This window comes from Elgaria multicarinata, chromosome 2 (genome assembly GCF_023053635.1).
Source record: "Elgaria multicarinata webbii isolate HBS135686 ecotype San Diego chromosome 2, rElgMul1.1.pri, whole genome shotgun sequence".
NCBI classification, from domain to species: Eukaryota; Metazoa; Chordata; class Lepidosauria; order Squamata; family Anguidae; genus Elgaria; species Elgaria multicarinata.
In genome coordinates, this window is record NC_086172.1 from 101847534 (window position 1) to 101871729 (window position 24196).

The 24196-nt window shown below is 42.0% G+C and overlaps 1 protein-coding gene across 1 annotated transcript; it reads right to left on the reverse strand.

The window, feature by feature from the left end:
• Positions 1-4410: 4410 nt before the first annotated feature.
• Positions 4411-22452, reverse strand: DEPDC7 (DEP domain containing 7). Its single transcript, XM_063117324.1, has 9 exons — positions 22360-22452; positions 19648-20041; positions 14435-14562; positions 12342-12531; positions 11718-11932; positions 6786-6928; positions 5888-6013; positions 5698-5776; positions 4411-4741 (listed from the first exon to the last, which is right to left on the reverse strand). Exons 1-9 carry the CDS (start codon positions 22430-22432, stop codon positions 4527-4529), a joined length of 1563 nt encoding a protein of 520 aa, XP_062973394.1. The 5' UTR covers positions 22433-22452; the 3' UTR covers positions 4411-4526.
• Positions 22453-24196: the final 1744 nt, after the last annotated feature.

Genomic DNA, 24196 nt, shown 5'->3' on the forward strand with positions numbered 1-24196 from the left:
CTTCCTTCATTAAATTTAAATGGTTTCTGTTCTCTTACAATCACCCGTGGATCTGTGACCAATATTTCACCACCACATGGAAATCCCCCACAGTACAGAATTATTTTCTATCCAGAAAAGAATGGAAACTATTCCAGGAGCTGCAAGGGCAAATAAATAATGAGAGAACTCTAGAAAGAGAAGTAATTGCTTTTTACAGAAGTAAAATATAATAAACTGCTTTTATGTGTACCAAGGAGCAACAAATAAACCATTAATTTAGCTTAAAGGGGGGAGGGGGAGGTCTTTAATGGGAAAATAACAGTTTAGTTTCAGCGCTACCTGCAAAGCATTATAACCAAGCCATTTGAGCAAAAGGCAAAAATGCAAGTCCAAGCTGAAAATGAAACCATCAAGCAAGAAAGCCATCCACGGGAAAAAGCAATCACTGAAACACAAGATAGATCTCAGCATCAGAAACTACAGCCAGATTAGCTCAACCAAAATGCCTTACTCTAGCCCCGCTATGCACTCAATAGTTACCCAAATACCTAACTTTTGGATATTGGCCTATGTTGATTATTATACAATGGTCCTACCTTGCAGCAGTGGGTAGTAACAGGTAGCACTTTTATCCCTCTGAGTTGAAATTTTTTCCTAGCCTAACTCTTATTGTAGGAATACTCTATGGCAGCCAGCCTTTCGGGCAGGAGTGCCACAAGTCAAATCAGAAGTGTGATCTATCACTCTAGTGTGTGCTGTACAGTATATATACAGCCCTTCTGTGCCTTAGCATGCAATTCTGTGATGATGCCCATAAGACTGTGAACTTGGAGCTTGACAGACATTCTATGCAAAGTGGTGGAGCTTTTCTTTGACCCCATGCTCTTCCTGCCCTACATTTTGGCTACATAGGCTTTTTTGCCCATCTAGCTCGAGGGAAGGAGGCTAGGGAGGCTGTGGGATATATTGTATCCCGCTTCCCCACTCCCTTACCTACCTGCCCACTGGCATGGCCGTTTTACCCACCGCTTCAAGGTTGCCTTTGCAACGTCAGAGAGGCAGCTGGCATGGTTCTCTCCATGCGGCTGCGAAGGGGAGGGTGGGAAGCGCAGATTCCTGGATCTGCATTCAGAGCGCTGTCTCCAGCCTCAGATCTAGGAATCTTACTCTGTCTAGGGGCCATAGGATTGCTCTATGTGTCTTTGTCTCTAATCCAGGAGCAGTTACCAGGGAGAGATCAAGTTAAACCAGGGGTGAGTAAGTTCTGGGGATTGGGTGTGCATTGCCCATTACCCAGAACCTACTGGTGTCCACACCCCTCCCCCACTGCCCTTGCAAAACAACAACAACCCATAATCTTTGAAGAAAACAAGGCATGCAGGAAGCATGCACCTTGTTTATACGTAGAATTGTGCTCCTGGGAGAATTCCAGCAGCACAATTCCATATGTGGCCTACCAACAGTTTAAATCATTTTCTCTCTGTAATATTCTATATATTTACAGCTACATTTTTTACTTTCTTGTCAAAAGAGTTAAACTTTTATTCCTCTGGTTCTGATTTCTAGGAAATCAGAATCCCAGAAATATTTTTAGAGGTGTCTATACCTTCAAATGAGATACATTGTTATATACGCTTGAGCAAGAAAATACGAAATGTTTTTTGAATACAGTGTTCTACTCTTATATTGAGTTAGGTGAGGTCTCTTATGTCTTGCTTAGGAACAGGCTTCCACAAATATGGGCATCAGTTCACTTTCGCAGCCCATACATTTAATTCTGGCAACTAGAAGGAAAAAATTGTAGCATACAGCACCATGGAAATAGTAAGATTTTAAAAAGTCGTTAGCAGCACAGGAAGATGGAGTGTCTCTTTCACAACATAGTTCCATCTTGTGCCAGGATACAGCCTGATGGTTCATATATAACAAATCCTGATTTGATGCACCTCTGGCTTACATACTCCTTCCTCTCTTCATATGTGACAATTCTGCCTCTTTTGCTAGTTTAGATGAAACAACAGAGTATAGTTTGACTCAAACAAGCAAAGGCAGAAAGGAAATACTAAAATGCAGATGGAGGCTAGCCCAAACAGCTCTGCTCTTCCCCTGTGAAATTCACTTGCCAAGAGTGGGAAATGGGGTCAGAGAAGTTAGTTGCGTGTTTCACAACTGAAGCAATACATATGGCCATCTGAAGGGGTCCTCATAAGACCATTGAACATACAATCCTATGCATGTTAATCAGAAAAAGGCCTACAAGTTGTAGGCTTTTTTATCTTTTCTTTTTTTGCCTAAGCAAAAAAATGCATAAGGATTGCATCCTTAAGACTCCATAAAACGACGGGGGTGGGTGGGTGTCTAAAATTATCTAGCTGCACCGACCGTCAAAGCCATTGAAACAATTCAAGGGCTCGGCTAGGAATATTTATTTATTGCATTTATATCCTGCCTTTTTCCCTCCAAGGAACCCAAGGTGCTGTACATAATCCTCCTCCTCTCCATTTTATCCTAACAACAGCCCCGTGAGTTAGGTTCAGCTGAGAGTCTGTGACTGTCCCAAAGTCACCCTGTGGGTTTCCATGGCTGAGTGGGGTCTAGAACCTGGATCTCCCAACACTTTAGCCACTACACTACACTGGAATATGAACCCTCTTAGAAATCCAAACTTGATGTTCTTCATCTTCAGGCTGAAATCCTACTAACTTCTTTTCTCCAGTCATTTTATTAGAAGTTAGCATGTTTTACATATAAGATATAGGCATTTCCACTTTTAAGGTTAGTTGAAGCACTCAAAGCAGCCTACCTAATTCCAATTACTATTAATTATAAAATCATCATCTACCCCTTGTTCTATTGAGATTCTACGCTGTTGTTTGCACATTTGCTATTCCCACGTGCAAAGTATTTGCAAGTAACCTTCTGGGCTTAGAACGTTGACTACCAGGCTAGGCAATTACTTCCAAGTAGATCCATTCCAATATGCCATATCATGGTGAGAACATCATAAATTAAAACAGAGACAAATGTATCCGAGTTGGGAACTTCTATTTCCTTTTTAAATGTATGCATTTGTTTTGTTACACATTTTGAAATCAATTGCCTTCTCACCATTAAAAAATACTTGTAATTGAAAGGCATTTATGAATGAAGTGTTAGGAGATAACAAGCATTTTACCAGCAAAAATAAAGCAGTTCAACAATGGTAGTCCCTTGGGGGGCATTTTTAATAGGGTATTCTGGGAAACCTTTATGGTTACTTGGCCTGTTTAAGAATGCATTTAGCCTTATTCTCTCATTGTAAATCATAGCAACATCTACTAACCTTTAGTCTTTTTTCACTGACGCAATTCTTGTTGTGTCCATGTAAGGGCAGAAGTGGCTGTATGGCACCAATGACGATTTACAACTGCTCTCTTTAATCAAAGAAGGTACATAGAAACCTCTTATGCCACAGACCTGCAGTTTCTACTGCAGATTTATGTAGATGTTCCATAGACAGTGACGTTAAAAAACTTTTTTTAAAAAATACTGTTCATTCCAGATCACCATTGTCTGCAGTTTTAAAGCTGGAAACAGAGAAGCCCATAGGAACAGTTCATTAGTGATTCTGAAGGAAATAGTGACTTCCTTTTTCGCTACTTGGCATCCAGTTACAAGGGCAGTTTATACAACTCTTGACGTATTGCTGACTGCTTATTTTCTGAGCTGACACTTCATAAGTTTGGATCAAAGCAGTTACCTGGACCTTCTGCCATGGGCATAAACTGCATTTAAGCATGTCACTACCAAATACAATTAAGCTGAACAGCAATAAGGCACTATACATATGCCCAAGGATCATGTGAACTAGACAGAGGCAAGACAAGCATTAGGCTTTTTCTAACAAGCATGTAGCCTGATTCTATTTTTGTTTACTCTGAACCCCATTGTATTCAATGGTGCTTATGCTCAAGTAAGTGGACAGAAGATTTCTGCTTTAGAGTTTGTGGAAAAACAGTGGGCCTCTGTTCAGAAGGCCCTTAACCTTTTAACCACAGTGCTTAAGGCTTTTTGGCTTAAGCAGCATGGTTTAAGATGTCTTCTGAACAGGACCAATGCGTTCCTAGGAGTTAAATACACATAAATGGACACACTGTCAAGTGGCTTCAGTACCCTGTTAGTTCAAGATCAACCTAGAATTATTTTACAAATTGAAATCATTCGTTATAGTCCAAACAGTGAGAAGAGATCTAACATTCTAGAAGAACATTTCAACAATTTTCAGAAATGTGTAAGTGTCTGAACAGAACTTTAGTAAGGAGGCTTGTATACACTTAACCTAAGCTCCTCATCTCAGTTTAAAAAGAAAAATAGAATTGAGAGCATTTCTGAATAATAAGAGATTACCAATCAGCAGCTTTAATTGTTTAAATAGTGCTATTACAGAGGATTTCATCCATATTCATAAAACAATTTTATTTAAGTACAAATACAAAAGGTCTAAAAGATACAAAATAATTCTTTCCAAAAGCTTATAGCATCCATCATGGCTCCGAGGACTAAAATTACACAGCCTCATCAGTAGTTTTCTCTCCAAAATACTGCAAAAAGATAGCTGGATTACTAGTATAGAATTGATCTAGCAACTTCTTTCGCTCTTTGGCAGACAGATTAGAGTCCTCATCAATAGTTTTTATCAAAGATACAAGTTCCTCTTTTGTAGTCTTCTTGGCACTGCAGTAATACTCGCTTTCATCAAGCCTCTGGCAGAAAGTATATCCTAAAGCAAGCATAAAAAACCATTCGTAGAAATGAAGTAGTAATTCTTGGTATTTCTATAGGGTTTTTCCGAAGTGCTCATACCACATTCACACATCTGCAATCAATATGACAATCCTCGAGGGGAGGCTGATAATACCCCCATTTTACAGATAATAGCCAAAAGTGAAGTGTCTTCCCTAAGACCATGTAGTGTGTTCATGACTGGGTTCACACAACACACTAACCTATGATGGTTTAGTTTCTGGAACAACCCATGATGGGTTAAGTATGTTGTCTGTGGGATGTTTTTCCCCATCACAGTAGGTTATTTCCCTCAAATAAGCCACCCTGAGAACACACAGTCTGCAGTAAAGATTATTTACTGGGTTATTTACTAGGTGGATTAGTGTGTTGTCTGTCATGCAGTGTGGCTTACGGAGATTGCTTACACAGCTGCTCAGCTAAAGTGGCAAAAAACACTGCCGCCTCTCTGCTCCTCTCAAGCAATCTCTGTTCCTGCCACAAAGGAAGCTGGGATATCTGCCAGCTGGGTGGGAAGACTACAATAGGAAGAGGGGCGAGGGTGTATGTGAAATAAACTTGGTAGCTTGCTTGCCTGATCTTCTGACGGAAGCACAGTAGGTTGCTTGCATAACCACCTACCCAGTGTAGCTTACCACCCACCATGGGTTAAGCGTGATATGTGAACCCAGCCCATGACTGAAGAGAAGTTTAAACCAGGGGTTTCCAGCTCATGCTCTTGACCAATTCAAGAGTTTGCATCTCAGTCTGGTTTATTAACTTTTGTATTCATAAACCCTTATATAAATGAAATATAAAATATTCCAGGTTTATAAGAGATTTCATTAGAAGCTTCGTTAATTTATATTGTCATATTTCCACAGTAGACTGTGGCACACAGTAAATATTAACAATTTATTAAAGTGACTAAAAGATGATTAAAATAAAGGTTACCTGTATTCAGGTTGGCATCTCTCCCATGCTGTAAAGCCACAAGCTTGTCACTAACCATTTTATGCAATGTCCCTGGAATCTTGAGTAAATAAAATAAAATAAATGCCATCGGTCATTAACAGTTGGGTAGTTTACTGAATTACAAGCTAGAATGGGGCAGTGGCATGGGGATGGATTTTCAAGTACTTACCTTTAAGACATCTTTTTGATAGTCCACCAAGAACAAAATCAACAGGTCTGTTTTTCCTTTAGATAAATTTTTATTGTTGACTATTGCTTTAGAGAAAGTTCTTTTCACAACCATCCGGTTGTCACTCTAAAAGAGAGAGAAAATGTGAATGAGAAGTTTTGTACTGCCTTTCCCAGCTCATTTGCAATATCTAGTTAACTAAGTTAGAGAGTAGAAATAAATGGCAAAGGGCAGTCCTGATGGCTACTAGTTCTGATGGCTTTGTGCTACCTCCAGTATCAGAGGCACTATGCCTATGTAAACCAGCCGCTGGGTAACACGGGTGAGAGGGTGTTGTTGCACTGTGTCCTGTTTGTGGGTCCCTGGTCAACACTGGTTTTTCGCTGTGTGAATAGAATGCTGGATTAGATGGACCCTTGGTCTGATCCAGCATGGCTCTTATGTTCTTATATTCCGTTTTCAGATACAGGTTTCATTTAGTTCCACGTAAATAGCCCACTAGATGTCATGTGGATGCAAGTGATTCTAAACATGATGTGAAGTAAGGTTCATTGATTTTAGTAGAACTTATACAAAAGTGTGCTTAGAATCACACCGTAAGGTTACCTTTAGTGGTATGTGGGAGTGGCAGCAGTATGACTCTTTCCTGCACTGCTTAGTAACATTGGGAGTCCAAAGTCACGTAGGAGAGACCCATGCTGTGCCTCTTTCTTACTTCAACACTGCTGTATCTCAGGAGGAGCAACGCAGTTATGGGAAGGCATCATGGCTTGGGATGCTACCACATAATTTTAGATTGCTACCAACATTAACAAGTAGCACAGGTGCTCTGTGCTCTGGTGTCTCCCAAGTGGCTCGAGGTAGCATTGAAAAGGACCACCCAAGTGATTGCACTTGCCTCTGTTTGCAGCTTCAGCTCAGAACTCTGAGCTATAACAGCCATGAAGTAAAGTAGCCTCCTGAACTCCTCTCGTGTTGGGCTATCCAGCAACTTCAAGTAGAGTTGAACCGCCTCCAAAGCTTGATCAGTCTTTCCATTAACTGGAAGGAAACAAAGAGAATGATGCCGTTTATGATCAACACCTGCATTATGTTGCTTTTCTATTTAAATACAACTGTCAGCCTCATAAACTTACTGGGTTTGCTTGTAAAACACACAACTATTATTAAGTTAGAGTTTGCAAAATTTTAGAACTGAGGTTTCACGCCATAAGTCTGAATACAAGAAAGTAGTTTGCTGAAGGATATAGCTAGGCATCTAGTAGTTTGGCCCCTGAATGGATCTTTTTCCTCCCACCCCTTCCTTTAAAGAGGTTTTGCACAGGCTGCCATTTCCTTCTTACAGTAAATGTCAACTACTAAGGGCACAATGCTATGGGACTAGCAATCCAAGTTTGAAGCCCTCTATCTATCCTATGTCTGCCAGCAAGAATCAGGCAGGGCAAGAGGAAGACAAAGGCCATCTATTCCTCTGTTAAATTGCAGAAAGCAGCTAGACAGGCCCTTTCTCCCTCTCCAACTTATTTGATGAGGATGCAGTTGCAGATCTACAATTGGGTCTCCCTCTCCATGCTTGTAGCTCTGTCTATAGGCAAGGAAGAGCTCTTCAGCATCCTATGACATTCCAGATGCTGTCTAGGGGGCATAGGAATACTCTCCTAAGAACTTTTCCTCTCTGTTTATTTAGGAGTGGTTCACCAATTTTATATACAAGACTTTTGTCCTGTCCATCCTGAACTATGGGGACAAGAGCAACTATGGGTACAGAGCCTATTCCCACCAAGCACCTTATCTGGGAATGGATAAGGGTTTAGAACAGACACATTACTTGCCTCCTAGTCTCAAGATGCAATAATGACAGCTCCCCAATGGAAGGCCAGTAGAAGTTTGTCTTCGCAATGTTCTTTGAAGGCACTATGAGAGTCAACTAATACCTCTCTTTTGTTTGGCCAATAGAAAAGGCATCTGGACGACTCACCAGCTGTATTGTCTTGAATCTTTGTAAGCCATCTAAATAAACTGGCTTTACAGTCTAGCAATATATAACTGTGTTCATGTTGTTTCCTTTGCTAGTCTCCTTCGGGGGGCCCACCCCACCCCAATTTTTTTTTACAGCCTGGCTACATATTCAAGCTAGACATTGCTGGTAGAAGAAGACAGGATTACCATTACCCTGTTTTTACTCTTAAAGGTGGCCTAAAATAATTTAATTCAATACATACATCTTTCTGTTGTTTGGCCTGCCTTGGTGAGTGGTGCTTGCTGAAGATGCAAAATAATACACACATTTTTGAATGTAAGCTTCAACCTTAGGCTTTTGTAAGAGTGTGTGAAGTCATCTCCTTGCAAAAGGCCACAGGAATAAATTTCTGCAATCATGGCCAATTAAGGTAGATGCTCTCAGTATACCACTATTAGCCTACTCTTCCATTTCTTACTAAAATATGATGCTTAGCAAGATCATGAACACTGCAGTGCTCTAGAAATGCCTCCTACCACACTCCACACCTATTTGTCAGCTGTAAATAATCAGTTTCGACATATTGTTGTTAGATGATTCATCTGCTTACTTTGCATATAGCCAAGCTAGTTTGCTTTTCAGCGACATCCATTATGAAGGCAACATCACAAAAGCCATATCCAAAATTTACCTGTGCTAGAAGAGCACCCAAGATCCAACTGCACAATGCTGGACATGCAAGAAAGGCAGGCACAGCAGCACTAGTATAGATTTCTAGCCAAGTTCCACTAACCTTACACATTTCTATTATTTGTTTAAGGCTGTTTCCTACCCTTCCTCCAAAGAGCTCAAAGTATACGTCAGAAAGGTCTTCGGGCCAGGAGTATCCAGGAGCACTGGCCAGGCCTCTGTATACTTAGCTTCAGAGATTAGCTATAATCGGGCACAGTCATGATAAAGAATGTATGAAAATCTAATACACATGACTTCCAAGTGTTTATAGGAGAAGTGGCACTGGGGAGGGACCATACTAGCTTTTCAAATTTTCTATATTGAGGGAACATTTCCTGGATGAACTTGTCTTACTGAAAAACCTTTGCAGGTTTCCCACAGGGGCCTCATATGTTACGGAGCATTGTAAGGTGCTGTCAGGGTTCCTTGTATGACCTAGACTCCCTGAGCAACTCTTTAAAGAGTCCCACCTTCCTTCTTTTTATCTTCCCTTTTCTAGTAAAGTGGGATTTAGGATATAGGCATGGGATGAGTAACACTCCACTTGTGGCTTAACACAACAATTTACTATTAAAATAAAACAAGTAAATTGCAACGAAAGGTCTTTAATCGATAGAGCTGAGTGATACAAAGGCATTAAAAAAAAGAGTTGCAAAAATGGAAGTTCTTTTACCCTAAGCTGCTACTTTCTGCTCCTTCCTTAAGCGCTGGTCTTTCTCTGGTTCGGTCTTTTGTTTGTCTCCTGGCTGGCTCTCTCACTGTTCTATATCTTCTTTCCCCAAAACAGAAAGTACTGCTCCCACTTTGAGGAAATGAAACTTAACAGGAGAAATGAAACTCAGCCAGGGAACGAACCTTAACTGGAAAATTAAACTACTCTCAGGAATGTCCCCTCTCACCAGAAAACTCCAGGCCTCTAGGCCTGACTTTGTTACCTTGCCTCAGTAGGCCTCAAACCTTCACAGGTGCACACTCAATTCACATGGGGGTAGTGGCGAGGCCTAATGGCCCCCATCATTATATCTATAGAGAGTATGTCCTACAAAATACCCAAAGCTGCACATTGGGAAAGAAAATTAGAAAGAGTAGACAAGCCTGTTACAATGCTTGCTTAAACTGATCACATGTGTGCCTGACATGTGTCTAAACCTGATTCCATGTCTTGTGAAACCACCACCTCAGGAATAATGGACAATTGGGAAATTAGTGTGGTGCTAGGAGGCCATTTACCTCTACAACCTCAGGAGCTATTCCCTGAGGGAAGACAGCTATCCATCCAGTAGAGCTGGCTCAGAAAACTAGTCATAGAATCATAGAATAGCAGAGTTGGAAGGGGCCTACAAGGCCATTTAGTGCCTTAACCAAATTAACAGGAGCCGATGTATGTATGTGGGACCTTTGGTTTAGATAGTAGAATCTCACCTCAGAGTTTCTGGTAAGGAAAGACAAGGCCAACAGCTTCAGGACTTAACCAAGCAAGAGTGCTTGTCAAAGCAGAAGTGGAAGAGACAGCAATTTATGAATGCTTCATTACAATGTACAAATTAAGGATTTCATGCTAAAGGCTATCCTGAGAGGGGATGGGGAAACGACATAAAGAACTATTTGAATAATAGTGAGCCAAAACCAGCTGCTGAGCTGAGCTGGACTGAAAGAGAGGAAATGGCAATAAGCCAAATGAAGGAAAAGGATGGAGTGGGTTCATTACGTTGAAGAGAAACCCAGTTGGAGTTCCAAGAGCGAGGCAGGCAGAAGTAGCTGCCAAGCAGACAGCTCTTGAAAAGCACACTAAGAAGAGGAATCTGAGGACCATAATATTTTTAGGAGACAAAAGACAGGCCCCTATTGCAAAAGGAATTTCATAGGAAAACAGAAGGGCGGATGGAGGTGGCTGTCCATTTCTGAAAAAAGGGGTCTGTAGATGCTTAATGGGTGAGCTGATACGAAGCAGAACAGTCACAAAGGGGCACAAGGCCCCCGGTATTGTCTATTACTATGTGGCAGGTGTTATCTTGATTATATTTGGTTGTGGGCATGACTGGTTTAGCATGCCCAGGAACTCAATTCAGGGGCTCCTCTTACCTTATTTCCATTCCAATGGAGGAATTTTAGGGTGAGGACAATTCCTGACAACCTGGCATTATTGTCATGAGCTATACTAGTCATAGAAAGGCAAGATGGAAGCTTCGAGACAAAACTGAGGTGTTTTAGCAACACTGACAATTCCTGGATACATTTCCAGGGAATCTCAGGCTTCCCCAGAACATAGCTTGAAAGCCGCTGCACTGCACCAGTTCTTCTTGCAGCTCTTTTTCCAGTCACAGAGTCTACAAAGGCAGGCAGGATTATGTTGCATAGAGTGCAAAGCAGTTTCTCGAAGACAAAATTAAAAGCCAAGTTCAGTCATCCATTGACTTCTTTTATATGGCAGAACGAGATTAGTGCTCAGGTTGCCCCCTCGGCTACTGCGTTTTAGAAAACCATGAGGGAGCTGGACTTGTGAATATCATTAAAGCTCTCAACTCCCCCACCCCCCGTTATTCAAGCCCTGATCTAGAAAGGAAAAAACTGCAGAGATTGGGCAATATCCGTTGTACATGTTGCGCAAGTGAAAATGAACATTTGTGCAACAAGAGTTTAGTGCTTGCTAAAGCAACCCCAGAAGCTAACCCAAACTAGCACTTCTGGAACTGGACACATCAGTGGTGCTCCCTTTCATGAGCTCTGCTGATTTGTTTTCAGGGCTGCACTAGCAGGCACTAAGTTCCCATTGCGTGAACGGTCACTTCCACTCTAGCACTGTGGCAGTGTTGGATACTGCCAGGAATTGTCAGTTACCCATACTATCTAAACACATTTCTAGGTAGAAATTTCAGCTTATGACAGTATATATTTTCATCACTGATGCACGCACACTTAGAACATCAATAAATCAGAACACGTTGAGTGCCCATGAAGAATTCCCTATTCCATTCTATATCACAATTCCTCAGGCAGGAATTGTGGGCAGGAATTGTGGGCAAATCCAGGGCAGCCATTTCTGAACCCACAAATATGGAGAAGTGGGGCAACTCCCCATTGCCAAATTAAGTATTTAGTCTTTTGCACTAGGTGCTCCTTGAATCTCATTGTGCTTACCTAGCAGCTCTGCAATTCCAAGGTGGATATCAGGTGCATGCTTTAAGAGTGGCTCCTTCTTTTGGCTGTAATATCTGCCAATGGCATCAAACAGCAGTAGTTTCCCCACATGCGCTTTGTCAGGCCGAGCGGGCAAATTTCGGCTAACATCAACCACCATCGGATCTGGGAGATATTCCAAGCAGTCTATTGCTGCTGACAACCATTCATCTGCCCTAGAAAAGGAAAATGCCCACATCTATATATTTTCAGAGACACTGGCTAAGCTCCAGTTAAAGTTAGTCGTGACTAAATCCCATGGTTATGTGGGTAGGGTGGGTGGGGACTCCAAACAAAATGAGAGATTCATAAAAGTTGCTCCTGTGGTTGTTGTTTCTTCTTTTTCAAAAAAGAAAATTCAAAGCACCTGCTGTATAGGGCACAATTCAAATTGGGATTCCCGTACTGGGGGAGGGAGGACAACATTTCTCCCAGATTGAGATTCTGATATTGTGGGAGGACAGCACTTCCCCTGTGCTATTTTCTGTGTTGAAATCTCATTTTCTTCCCCAAAACGGACATCTGTAAACCTTGTCTGTAGATCAGCATTTTGCCTGCCAACTCAGTACAAATATATATACTTACTGTGAGTCACCAAAAGCTTTCAAAATTTCTCGGTCCAGGTAGTTGCTGGCGATGCTACATTCAGATTCTGGCTTTGTTTGTAGAAATCTGGATCTTGTCTTTTGGTACTCAAGTAAAGAGTCAAGTAGTGGAAGATCTATAAGCTGCAGGAGGCGGGCAATTGTTTGCTCTCTCCAGACTTCATTAATAACTAGGAAGGGTGAAAGGCACAAGCAAGGTTGTTAGCAGAAGTTATTTAAGGATGAAAAAGTAATCCAACATTGCAATATTTGTTTTTCAGCCTAGGAGACTTAATTCTTCACAGCATTGTCAACCTCAAACATACTTTATCAGAGTGGTGACCAATAGAAGTGTTTGCAGTGAACAGCAAGGATTTGGGCATATCCAAAATGCTTTACATTCTTTTCTGGGTAAATTGCAAGTGATCTTTGCTAGACAGGGGATCCAATCACATAAATCATGCTAATAAGGATGCATAAAGAAAGAAGGCCTTGTTTGAGTCGCTGGAGCAGGAACAATGACACACTTAGCTTTGAGTGCCCCAGCCACATTCAGGGATTCCAAAACTAAAAGCTCAGAACTTGTCTGCTTGCAACATTTCCTAAGCAGTACTAGATCTTCAGATCTTGCTTTTGGTCCACAACAAACAGCAAGAGAGACGGCTGCAACTTATTACAGCCATCTTGTTGAAGTCAGCTATATTTCTGAACAGATAGAACATTCCCTCCACTGCTGGTTTATGGCAACTGTGCCATAAATCAAGTCCAACGTAGGAGCTGGTGCCACTGTAATAAACACCGTAGCTTGGGATAGTTTTACCTCTAGTCTAAGAAGCTGGGGAAGAGCAGGCAACAGCACATTGATGGAAAAGCAGGCCAGAGTGTCTATCCTTGGCTTCCCCCACCTGTTGCCCCCCAGACATCTTAGATTACAACTCGATGCATCCCCCACCCAGCTACATTGCAGAAGGTGGGTCTATACCATGGATGGGAAACATATGTTTCCAGATGAGGGCTGCATCCCCCCAAGGGCTTCCTATCAGAAGGGAGCATGACCCCAGCAGGCAGGACTAAAGCCAATGGTGGGTCGGGCCAGCACCCTTATCTCTATTTCTTCCACTTCTAACATGCCCTTCTTTCTTTCCCCCTCAACCCCTTGGGCTGCTGGGGAAGGGAAAGATCACCCCTGGCAGAGGTCGGAGCCGATTGTTTGCAGAGGGCTTTTGAAAATTAGGCCAAGAGTTGCCCATTCCTAGTCTATACAATCATTGCCTAGTCTGCCTTGCTTCACTCCAGATGTGCCACAAACTCCTGTTTCCTTTGACAGTTGTGGTATGGGGCCACTGTCACTAGCAGCCATCTGATTTGTTGTAACTAGAGGGCTGTCTAACATGAGGAAAACCCCGGGATGGCTCTGCAGTGGTGCTGTGTTGTTTATACGATGCAGAAGCCACTGCAGAGCCATCCCAGGGCTTTCCCCCGAAGCTCTGAAATAAAAAAGTTGGGGACCTACCCGGACTTTTTTATCTGGAGCGAGGCAATGATGGTGCAGCTGCCATCTGTTGCCGCTCCAGAGTTGCAGCAGAGGCATGGCTGGGCAGATGGCAACCCCTAATTGGTCGCCATCTGCCGAGACAGGGAGAGAGGGCAGGCCAGCAACCCAAATGGCCACTGGAATGTCTCAGTGCTTTCTTTGGCATGGGGAGAAGGAAACACTTGATGGGGAAAGCCCTACAAAGTAACGTAGAAAAAAACCGGGGAGGGACACAGGGACATGCAGTGGTGCACAGGGCGGCAGTGGCTTCTCTTCTCCTCCAGTTGATGGAGGCAAACCCCATGCTCACTCCTTGGCGTAGGGACAACCCCACAGGAGCACAAGCATGGGGTTTTCGGGGGCTCGCAGCACCAATGCATCGTTGACAAGACAGCCCCTGAGAGACAACACAATGCATTCCCTTTTTTCTTTTTTTGAGCCCCTCATTTTATAATGGATATAGTGGAAGGGAGCTTGATCTACAAGTCCCTCCAGTTTAAAACCAGGCAGCTATTCCTTCCCCGTTGCTGCAACAATTCTGATCTCTTTATGTCACTTACCTTGGCGAGACAACATTGAGGAGATATTTACTTGAGAGGAACAAACAGGCTTTAGACTCAAGTTTTCCAAGAGATCCTCCAAGCTATCAGATTTCACTGGTGTGCTACATAATGCTCTTTTCTCCTGTCTGAAGTAAAAAGAGTGGACGATTCAAGTATCTGCACATTAGCCAGGAAGGTCCTGGTAGCAGTAGTTGGATCTGGAAATGAATTTTGAACTCATTGCTACCCTAGTTGAAGGACAAACTAATATATTCAGTTAGGCTCCCCAAAATGAAGTGGGGAGGAGGAAAGCCCAAGAGATCACTGAATGCAGATTAGTGTCTCTTAAATCTGGAGTGCTGAACATCTTTCAGCTTGAAGGCTGAATTTCATTTTGGAGAAGTTCGGGGTAGGGAGAATCCAGTTGTGGGCAGGGCGAAAAGCAAAAAGGGCTGAGCCAAAATACCAGCATAATTTAGCTTAAAGCTCTTACTGCCGGTAACTAAGCCTTAAGAGAGACAGTTCAACCTTTTAGAATGTGGTGGTGGTGGTGGGGAAACTTGCCCAAAGCCAAGAAACTACCAAATGGTTTGTGGCTGGGGAAAAAGGGAAACAGGAATTGGAATGAAGTATACGAGCTTCGTTTTTCTCAGATAGAAGCATGTGGTTCTTCTCACATAGAATACAACTACACATGGAAACAGGAATTGAATACAAGGCTGTGAGTTTGCGTATGTGGCGTAAGGACCCTTTGTCTATACTACTATTATTAATTATTATTATTATTATTATTATTATTATTATTATTTCTATACAACCCCATAGCTGAAGCTCTCTGGATGGTTTACATAAGATTAAAACAACTAAAAACAATATACAAAATTTAAAACCATATACACACATACGTTATGGGGGACACACATTTGACACACAGCATATATTTTTTTAAAAAAAAAAGAAAGCCCAATTAAAGCTCCCTGTATGCTTAACGCCATTCTCCACGTTTGGAAAAACCAACCACGCAGTCCATGCTTAGAGATAATTTTCATTATGCGTAACAACAACAAGGCAGTGGCATAGGGCATAAGATAGGGGATCAGGAAGAGGGAATTTGCTCATTGGGGGAAGATCGATGTCAGGGAGAGGTACAGCTCAATTTTATGCATGTTTACTCAAAATTGAATTCCATTGACTTCCAATTAAAGGGGCGTAAAATAGCAGCCTCAGGCGGATGGCTCCGATGTCAGTGGGCTCTGGGTTTCAGTCAGAACTCTAAATGAGCTTTGCACCTTGGATAGCTCCTTTAGAGTTCTGACTGACTGAAGCCTGGCGCAGATTTGCCATCCCTCTGACATCAGAACCACCAGCCTCCACCACTCAGAGTATGAGTATAAAAGCATCTCTGCTATCCCTGAAGACTGTCATAGAAGATTGTCATACTCCACCACAGAAACAAGGTTGATTTTCAGTCTATATATGTTGGTGTCCAACTATTTATCTCAGCGCTAAAAAGCCTCAACACACACTAGGTTGACATTGACACGTGAGGCAGTTCTCAAACCACTTTAGGGCACATGTTTAGACAGATGCATGATTAGACAGAAAGAAGTCCTACATGGCTGGCTGGGGAATGCTGGGAGTTGTAGGACTTCTTTGTGCCTAAACATGCATAGGATTGTGCCCCTAACTAACAAAGGAATCCAGAAGAACCTTAGAACCCCAAGTGGGTTCACTCAACAGCAATTCTAGTAGTAAATATGCCTCACCTACAAATAAATGGGTTTCTTGCTTATTTTTCAGTCCACTCCTTTATGCAGGCTCAAGAAAAAGAGAGACCTGCAGTGTTTCTCCACCCTCAAACACCCACACCTCTAGAACAAATCACAATTTTCTCAAAATTAATCCAGATTACTATGGTTATACTTAAGTGCAGGCTTTTCAGTTGTTCTAGGTCTTCCAATCTTGTATGTTGTTTTTGTGGGGTAAGCCTAGTTATTATTAGCTTCCCACTATAAAAAGCAATTTCAAAACAACTTATGCACACACGCACACACGTACAGAAACCCATAATTAATGTAACAAAAAACAAAATTATAAACCATAATCAGCAAAACAATACAAATAAGGATAAACACAATAAAAACGTAACTTAAAACAACAGATTTTCATTCCTCCTTCAGTTTTCAGCCACATGCCTTAAACCAGTAGAACCAGGCAGAATTGTCTATGTTCTCTCCAGTCTCTTCATTGAGCAACAAAAGCAGGATCTGCATTTACTGTATAAAACTGTGTGTATTATGACTAATTTAAATCCCACTAATTTCACGGGGTCTGCTCTAAATAAGACTAACATTGGATGCAACCCCTATGTCGCATTAAACAACCAAAGAACAATCCTGTCTTTATTTATTAAGAACCCACTGAGTTCAATGTGGCTTAATCCCAGGTGAGCAGGTATAGAAGTACAGCCTAAGTCACATATCTTGCTACTATTTAACAAAGAGGCACAACAGAATGATATTCAGTTTAGTTCACTAGGGTTGTGTACACTGCAGTCAAATTAGGTCTCTTGGTTTACTTATGAGAACTGGGAAGGCTTTTTAATTAAGTCTCAGGAGAAAGAAGCATATCAAACATAAGTCTTAAACCACATACACAAGACCACACTCTTATGTTCCTCATTTGTGTGTTCCCTAGCTCCATACACAAAGGCACTAACAAAAATAGATTTTCCACTTCAACCATAAACAAATATACTGGAAGGGCAACTTGCCCTTTATTCACAATTATTCCATTTGATTTAGTCTCGAACATGTGCTCTCAGACCCATCACTTTCCAATTAGCTACGACGATACAGTTGTTGAGTAGGATTCTAGTTGTATTTGCAGGCATCAGCAAACACACTGGCCTCGACCTAATGGAAATTTGTCTTATTTAAATTCTGTCAAAATCAAAGGAATAAATTGAACTGTGACTCTCCCGTGTTGGGGCAATTATGCAACAGCTACTTGTGATTTATATGGTTATTTTATGGTTTGGGTTTTTAGTAATGCCCTTGATATTCTTCCCAAGTCACGCTAGGCTGGGGTTTCATAAACAGAACTGATTCAAAGTTGTGCAGTCTTCCTACACTTAATAATCTCATGTCATATTCCCTTATAATACAGCAAACAAAACAGAAGCCAGAAATGTATTAACAGATGAAGACATAATTAATCAAAACAACATAAGCTTTATGAGCCCTGCACCTAGTTACATGTGGCTAATCTTACCAACATGAGTGGATTTATCTATATAGAATTGTACATAGGAACATATGCTTAAAATCAACAATAAAAACAAAAGAGAACAGGAATTTAATTAATTGTATTGCTTTCCTTATACGATTGGGGTTTTTTTTCCTGGTCAATGCTGATGAACCAGTAGTACATTGAACAGAGAAAATTCGTATTTATTAACATGTGGGACCTGAAAATGTGGGAAATTTATGTTCAGGGCCCCAGCCAGCCATGTCTTTGTGTGGGATACTCCATTCCATTTCCTCTCCCACACCAGTTTCTCTTTTTTCCCTCTCAACAGTCAGTCAGTATTGTATGTCTACTGAGCATGCTCCAACCTCACTGGATTGTTGGGGGATGGGATTCTCTCCCTTAATTTGGTCTGTACCTTTGCAAACCTCTTGTGTATGGATAGCGTGATTTTGGGTACAAAAGGCTCTACACTTGGAGAATGAGTTAGCCATTAGGTAACTCTGCTGACTTGCCCCATTCCCAAAGTGCTAATTTAGGCTTGTTTCTGGGGTCGCACTAGCCAGTGCTAGCACCCCACTGAACTACCATTCATTTCTGCTAGTGCCCCGGCAGCACTGCCCTTAGTATACAAGATACTTTTTTAGCACTTTTATTATGCAGAGTGGGTTACAAGCTTCAGCCCATTCATCTTTCCAGCCTATTTCACAAAGTTTTAGTTATTTCCAATATACAGATAGGGAACTAAAGCTGAAACTAAAGGGAACTAAAGCTGAAAAATGGCAGTTTGATTAGACCTACTAAATGGTTGAAATGGAGCTTGCATAGCTAAGTTAGGGCCCATTGTGCAAAGTCTGCAGCCAGGTCCACGAGAACACATAGATCTTCCTCAGTTGTTTATGGATGGACAGCTAAACACTTTGTATTGGAAAGCTCTTTAATATTGCTGATGTACATGTTCCCTTAAATTATGTACCTGCTTCTTGGAATGTAACACATCTTCACCATGCCCTCTAGACTGTAAAAAAGACTGATACTACAATATTGGAAAGATAAAAGCTCACCACAATGGACTGAAGACCGAACAACACTAGCAACATTTGAAAGAGTGGTATATAGGTACCATTCGCAAATGAACATATATTTGGCCTGTCTTTACCGAAGTTTATGTATAACTTACTCCTTTTTCTTCTTTTTTTAGAATATTGTAATATTTGAAACTGAAGCCTTTAAAGTATATAATTATACTTGCAATTTTTTGTTTTATTGTTTTGTTGAAACTTATAGTAAAAATTGATTTAAAAATAGCTTAAATTGCAGATTTTCCTTTCATGGCAAGACCCTGCCCCACCCCCTGACCATTTTAAACTGTATACACAGTTCTATGGATTGCAGATAACTCACAGTATTTTAGGGCCTTACCAAAGTATTTCTTTTAAAAAAATGAAAAACAAAAACACCTCCTTCTAGCTTGCATAGATCCAACCACAGCAACAAGTGGGGCTTATATCTGAGTCAATGTGTACAATATTTGGATACAAGGCTCCATTCCTAAGCATATCTACTGGAAAGTTGCAATGGACTCTACAGGGCTTAATTCCAAGTAAGTATGATTTGGAATAGAGTAGAGGTGTTGAACCTCTTTCAGCCCAGGGTCTGAATTCAGTTTGGGAGAAGCTCTTGGGAGCCACACTCCAGTGGTGGGTGGTGCTGAAGGCCCAAAATACCAACATATTTTCACTTTAAGTTCTTACTGCCAATAACTTAGGAGAGGCATTTCAACCCTTTTGAATGGGGCAGATGGGGAGAACACAGAAAGGCTAGAAGATCTTGGGGCAGGGCAACATGGGGAGCCATAGACTGGGGCTCCAGGTGAACCAGACTTGTCTCACAGGCCTGAGGTTCAACACCCCTGTATTATGAACACAGCCAAAGAAGAAAAACGCGACTTCCCCGTCTTCAGCAGTTCATTCGGAACTAACCTTTGACGTATAAAATGGCCATACTCTTTCCCAAAGGGGCTATCCACTGGGTTAGCTGCATTCGGGAACCTATAGAGGCTGCAGCTGCTGTCTTCAAACACTGGTCGTTTGTCCTTTCCAAAGACTCTGGTAGAAACCGCCTCAAACACTTTGTAGTCCATCAATGCCTGACACACTCTCACGACTTTGATCCTGGAAATATCCACATCCCCAAAGTATTTGTTCTGGAGAAGATGGGCATAGACCACGTCCACCGCATCCGAGCCAATAAAACAGTCCCGATAGCATTTAAGGTTCTGACGCCGCTTTTTCACTTCAACTTGGGCCTGAAGTGTGTTGATAATGCTGCTCCAGACATACGTGGCTCCAAATGGTCTTTGCGCCAAGCTGAACCCTGAAGAAGCAATGCAGGAGAAGTATTATCAAATGCATTTTAGTTTCAGAAGCCATATTTAGGAGTCCCTTCCAGAAGTATACATAATCTACCAAGGAAATATTTGTTTTCTTGTGAAGTTCTCACCCCTCATTTGTTGGTGGCAATAACAAGATCTCCCTCTAGTGGCTGGTGCAAAAGATTATAATAATAATAATAATCACATCCTCACATTCCCAAAGAATCAAGCAATTTGATTTTTGTCAAATGGCTGGATGTCATGTGGAGACATTCAGTACTGCTGAATGTCTCCTGATCAAAGGCTACAGGCTTATTCCTAGAATACTAGGTTGGATCCATATTTAAGTTAGTCTCTTGATTTCAATGAGTCTACTCTAAGTAAGACTTACATTGGACTTCACCCCTTTTTTTAAAAAAAGTAGCCAGGGTACTATGGGGAAATATTGTGAAAAACAGTATATAAACACAATGAACAAAATTATAGTCTAGATGCTTCAATATATGGGTATCACTTAAAGTGGTGGTGGTGGTTGGGGGAACAGAAGTGGTTGGTTTTTTTTTTTTTTAAAAAAGCCTCTTGTATACATTCGAGACTGAAGTTGGGGGGAAAGCAGTAAATTCTAAAAGCATCTGTTGTGGTTACTATTTGTACCTTATAATTATAGCCGAGTCATCCATACAGAATGGTATTTTTATTATTAATGCAAATGCCTTTGATGTACTCACACCCATGTAATTGTTTATGGCAGTAGTCAGTGTGTAAAACTCATGAGTGGGTCACATATACAAGTGTTCCTGAGGAATCATCAAACTCAGTTGAGACATCAGGTTGGGTGGTGTGAAAGCTCCTCCTTGGAATACCTGAATGGGATCTCTCAGTACTGTACATATCAGGACAGTAAAATTGATGGGTTATATCCAAAGTTACTCTCACTCAGCTCAATGGGCGGTAGGACTAACAAGGGATATAACCCAATATGGCTGGAACAGCTCCATTTTCTATTTTGTTATCTACAGTACAGTAACACAAGCAGTACAGAACTTGCTACTATTGAAGCCAAATAGACCCCAGGGATAACAATGTTTGTTAGCAACATTTGAGTTGCAGCAGTGTCCCAGTGGGCTATCCAGACTGGGAGCAAAGTATATCATCCTTAGGTAAGGGTTCACCAGAGGTTGGCTTCTGCTCATTTACACAGTTGTACTTCCCAAAGGGGGTCACCCAGCAATTTGGAGCATTTTCAAACTTAAATGTAAACAGCAATTTATTGGTTTTTTACAAGTGGAAGAAAATCCCACACCAGAAAAGCATGCAACATGCTGATTATTAACCATGCCTCTAGCTGTCAGTAAGTAGTTCAATTGGGAGGTTGGGGTGGGAGGGGAGAGAATGGACAAACATCTTTTTATTATTTTCATTATTGAAAACAGAAAAAGAAGTCTTTTTACAGAACTAAAGCAGAAAGGTGGGCACAAAACAAGAGCAAATAATTTCCCCAATGTAAAGGCTTGTCTCCTTGAATAACATTACCGGGAGATTCCAGCCAACCTTTGAAATAAAGTCCAATAAGAGAAGCAGCCAACCAGCAAAGCACATTGACGCAGAGACTTGCCTGCCTGGTGGCAGGTCAGGAAAACATCAAACATACCAGACTTGGGAGGAGGGGTGGAGGGAAGTCCACGCTATACCTCAGCCAGCACAGCCTCAGGGGCAGTAACTGCGGGTTTACGCCACTTCTCATTAGCACCAGAGCAATTAAGTTGACGGAGGAGACGTAGTCAGCTGTTCCTCCGGAACAGGACTAGCAGGCACCAGAGGCGGAATGTCAATTGGACCTTCCGCCAAGGTGAAGCCGATTCTCTCTCTCGGTAGATAAGAGAGGGCAGAAGGAGAAGATACGGGGTTGCATAAGAAAAGCCCCAGATTCCTTTCGCGGGAGAGAAAAGAAGCTACACCCACCCAACCGGGAGAAAGACCTCAAGTCCTACTCACACGAAATTGGGGAGAGGAGGGGTGAGAGGAGAGGGCCGGGGGGGGGGGGAGTCCCAGAGCTGAACAACTATGACCCCGAATGCGTCCATCCATTGAAAGCAACAAGGGACGTGTTCCTTGTTTAACTGCTCTCGTTTTGTCAGCAACCTTCGCCCTTGTCCTGGGCTGAAACGCGAACAGGTGCGAGCCCAAAGAGGGAAGTTTCTCCCGGCTGCCCTGCCCCTAGAAATAACATTTTCAAACCCCCGTCTCAGGCGGCGCTGCGTCCTTTGCAGGCATCCCCTCCGACTCTTCGCGCTCAGCTCTCTCACCCCCTCCCCGTTACCTGGGGGTTTGTCAGCCGGACTATACACCGCGCAGAGATTCAAAGCTGCCGCCTTCTCCTTCACAGTAGCCATCGCGCCTGCCGGGTCGCCCAAGCGCTTCTCCGAGAGTGAGCGACGGACCGCCGCCTCCTAGTGGCCTCGTTGTAGGGGAAAGTGGGCGGAGCCTCCACGACGGGGCCGCTCCTATTGGTCTGCATTCGTTCTGAGGGCGGCGCTTACCGGCAGCTTCATGTTCTGGGAGAGCGCAGAGTGATCGGAGGCGGAGACACGATGAGCTGCCCTAATATTCATCGCTTTCTGCTTTAGATCTCCTCTCCAAGGGTGATCGAATGCAATAGATGACGAGAGAGGGCTGCTGCCTATCTCTAAATAGGTGGGAGTGGGGTGGTGGGATAATTTCAGAAGATGCCGCGTATGATGATGTTGATGTTATAGTTCTTTAGTGACGAGAGTTGTTTCTGCGGTGAAATCCCGCTCTTCGGTACGAGAGGAATCCTGTTCTCCTTGTCCTGCAGCTCGGCATCCTAAATCCCGGACGGAAAACGGAAAGGGAAAATTATGATGAATATTTGGGGTTGGGTGAAAAAATCTATGGGCACGATCCTATCTATATGGGCACAATCCAATGCATTTTTAGACAGAAAATATTCCCAGCATGCTGGGAGCTTTCGGGCTTTTTTCCTGTTTAAATATGCATAGGATTGCACAATAAAACGAATCATACGCCGTCCTGTGATCCTAGTGATATAGGGCGGGATACAAATGTTTTAAATAAATAAAAAAATAAAAATCATAGAATCCAGAGCTGTGTTACAGTGCAATCCTAGACATGTCTACTCAGAAGTACGTCCGTTGAGTCAAATGGGGCTTACTCACAGGTAAGTGTGTATAGGATTATACATCTTTCGGTGCAATCTTATGCATGTCTACTCAGAAGTGTGCTCTTACTGAATTCAATCACACTTACTCCTAGATAACCATATAGGATTGCAGCCATGCAGATATACAGGGTATGCTTTTAAACCACCTTAGGTCTGTAATACTGATATGCAAGGCTCATCCCTCTTTTCAACACTGGTAGAGGTCAAGTAATGTTAAAGAGGAGAGTATGTTTGAGTGTGTGAAGAGTACTTTTCCCTCTTTGGTGAGTATATGCAGCTGTCCCCAGAGATCGCACATTGCAGAATGCAGCTTCAGAGTCCAAGAATGTGACTTTTAGCTGAACTTTGATACTTCAAATTGTCAAAGTCGTGGGCAATGATTGATTGGTTTGTGTCCTGGATTTGGAAAGTGCCCATCTCCCATCTGCTTTGTAACATAACTCTCCTGTTCATTTCCCACAAAGGTTGTCTATTATTGTGGCAAAGGCAATTTCTATTCCAAACCTGAAGTTAGATTGAAATGGATCTAGATAATTGAAAGTGGCAAGCCTGTCTGTGGTTAATCAACTGAGATAATGGGATATTTTGACATTCAGTGCAACCTGGACTTATCCCTCAACACTATTAAGAACTGAAATTCAAACAGAAATCACAGATCAATGAGGCAAAGAGTTTCAGAGAATGTATTTTCAGGGAGCTGCAACAAGCAAGTATCCATACAAGTTTGAGTTACAATATTCATACATACCATACAGAATTTATCGGCAACAGTAGCAGCATACATAATACAGTGTTAATTAAGGAACAAATTGCAAATATATGTATCTGCTTGGTGCGTCAGATCATTCAGAACTAGGCCAGCACACAGTGAACACTGAAATCTTTGTTTTATTTTACTAGATACAAAACAGATGTTAGCACATTTCTAAAGTTGTTTCTTCAGATGTACGTAAGT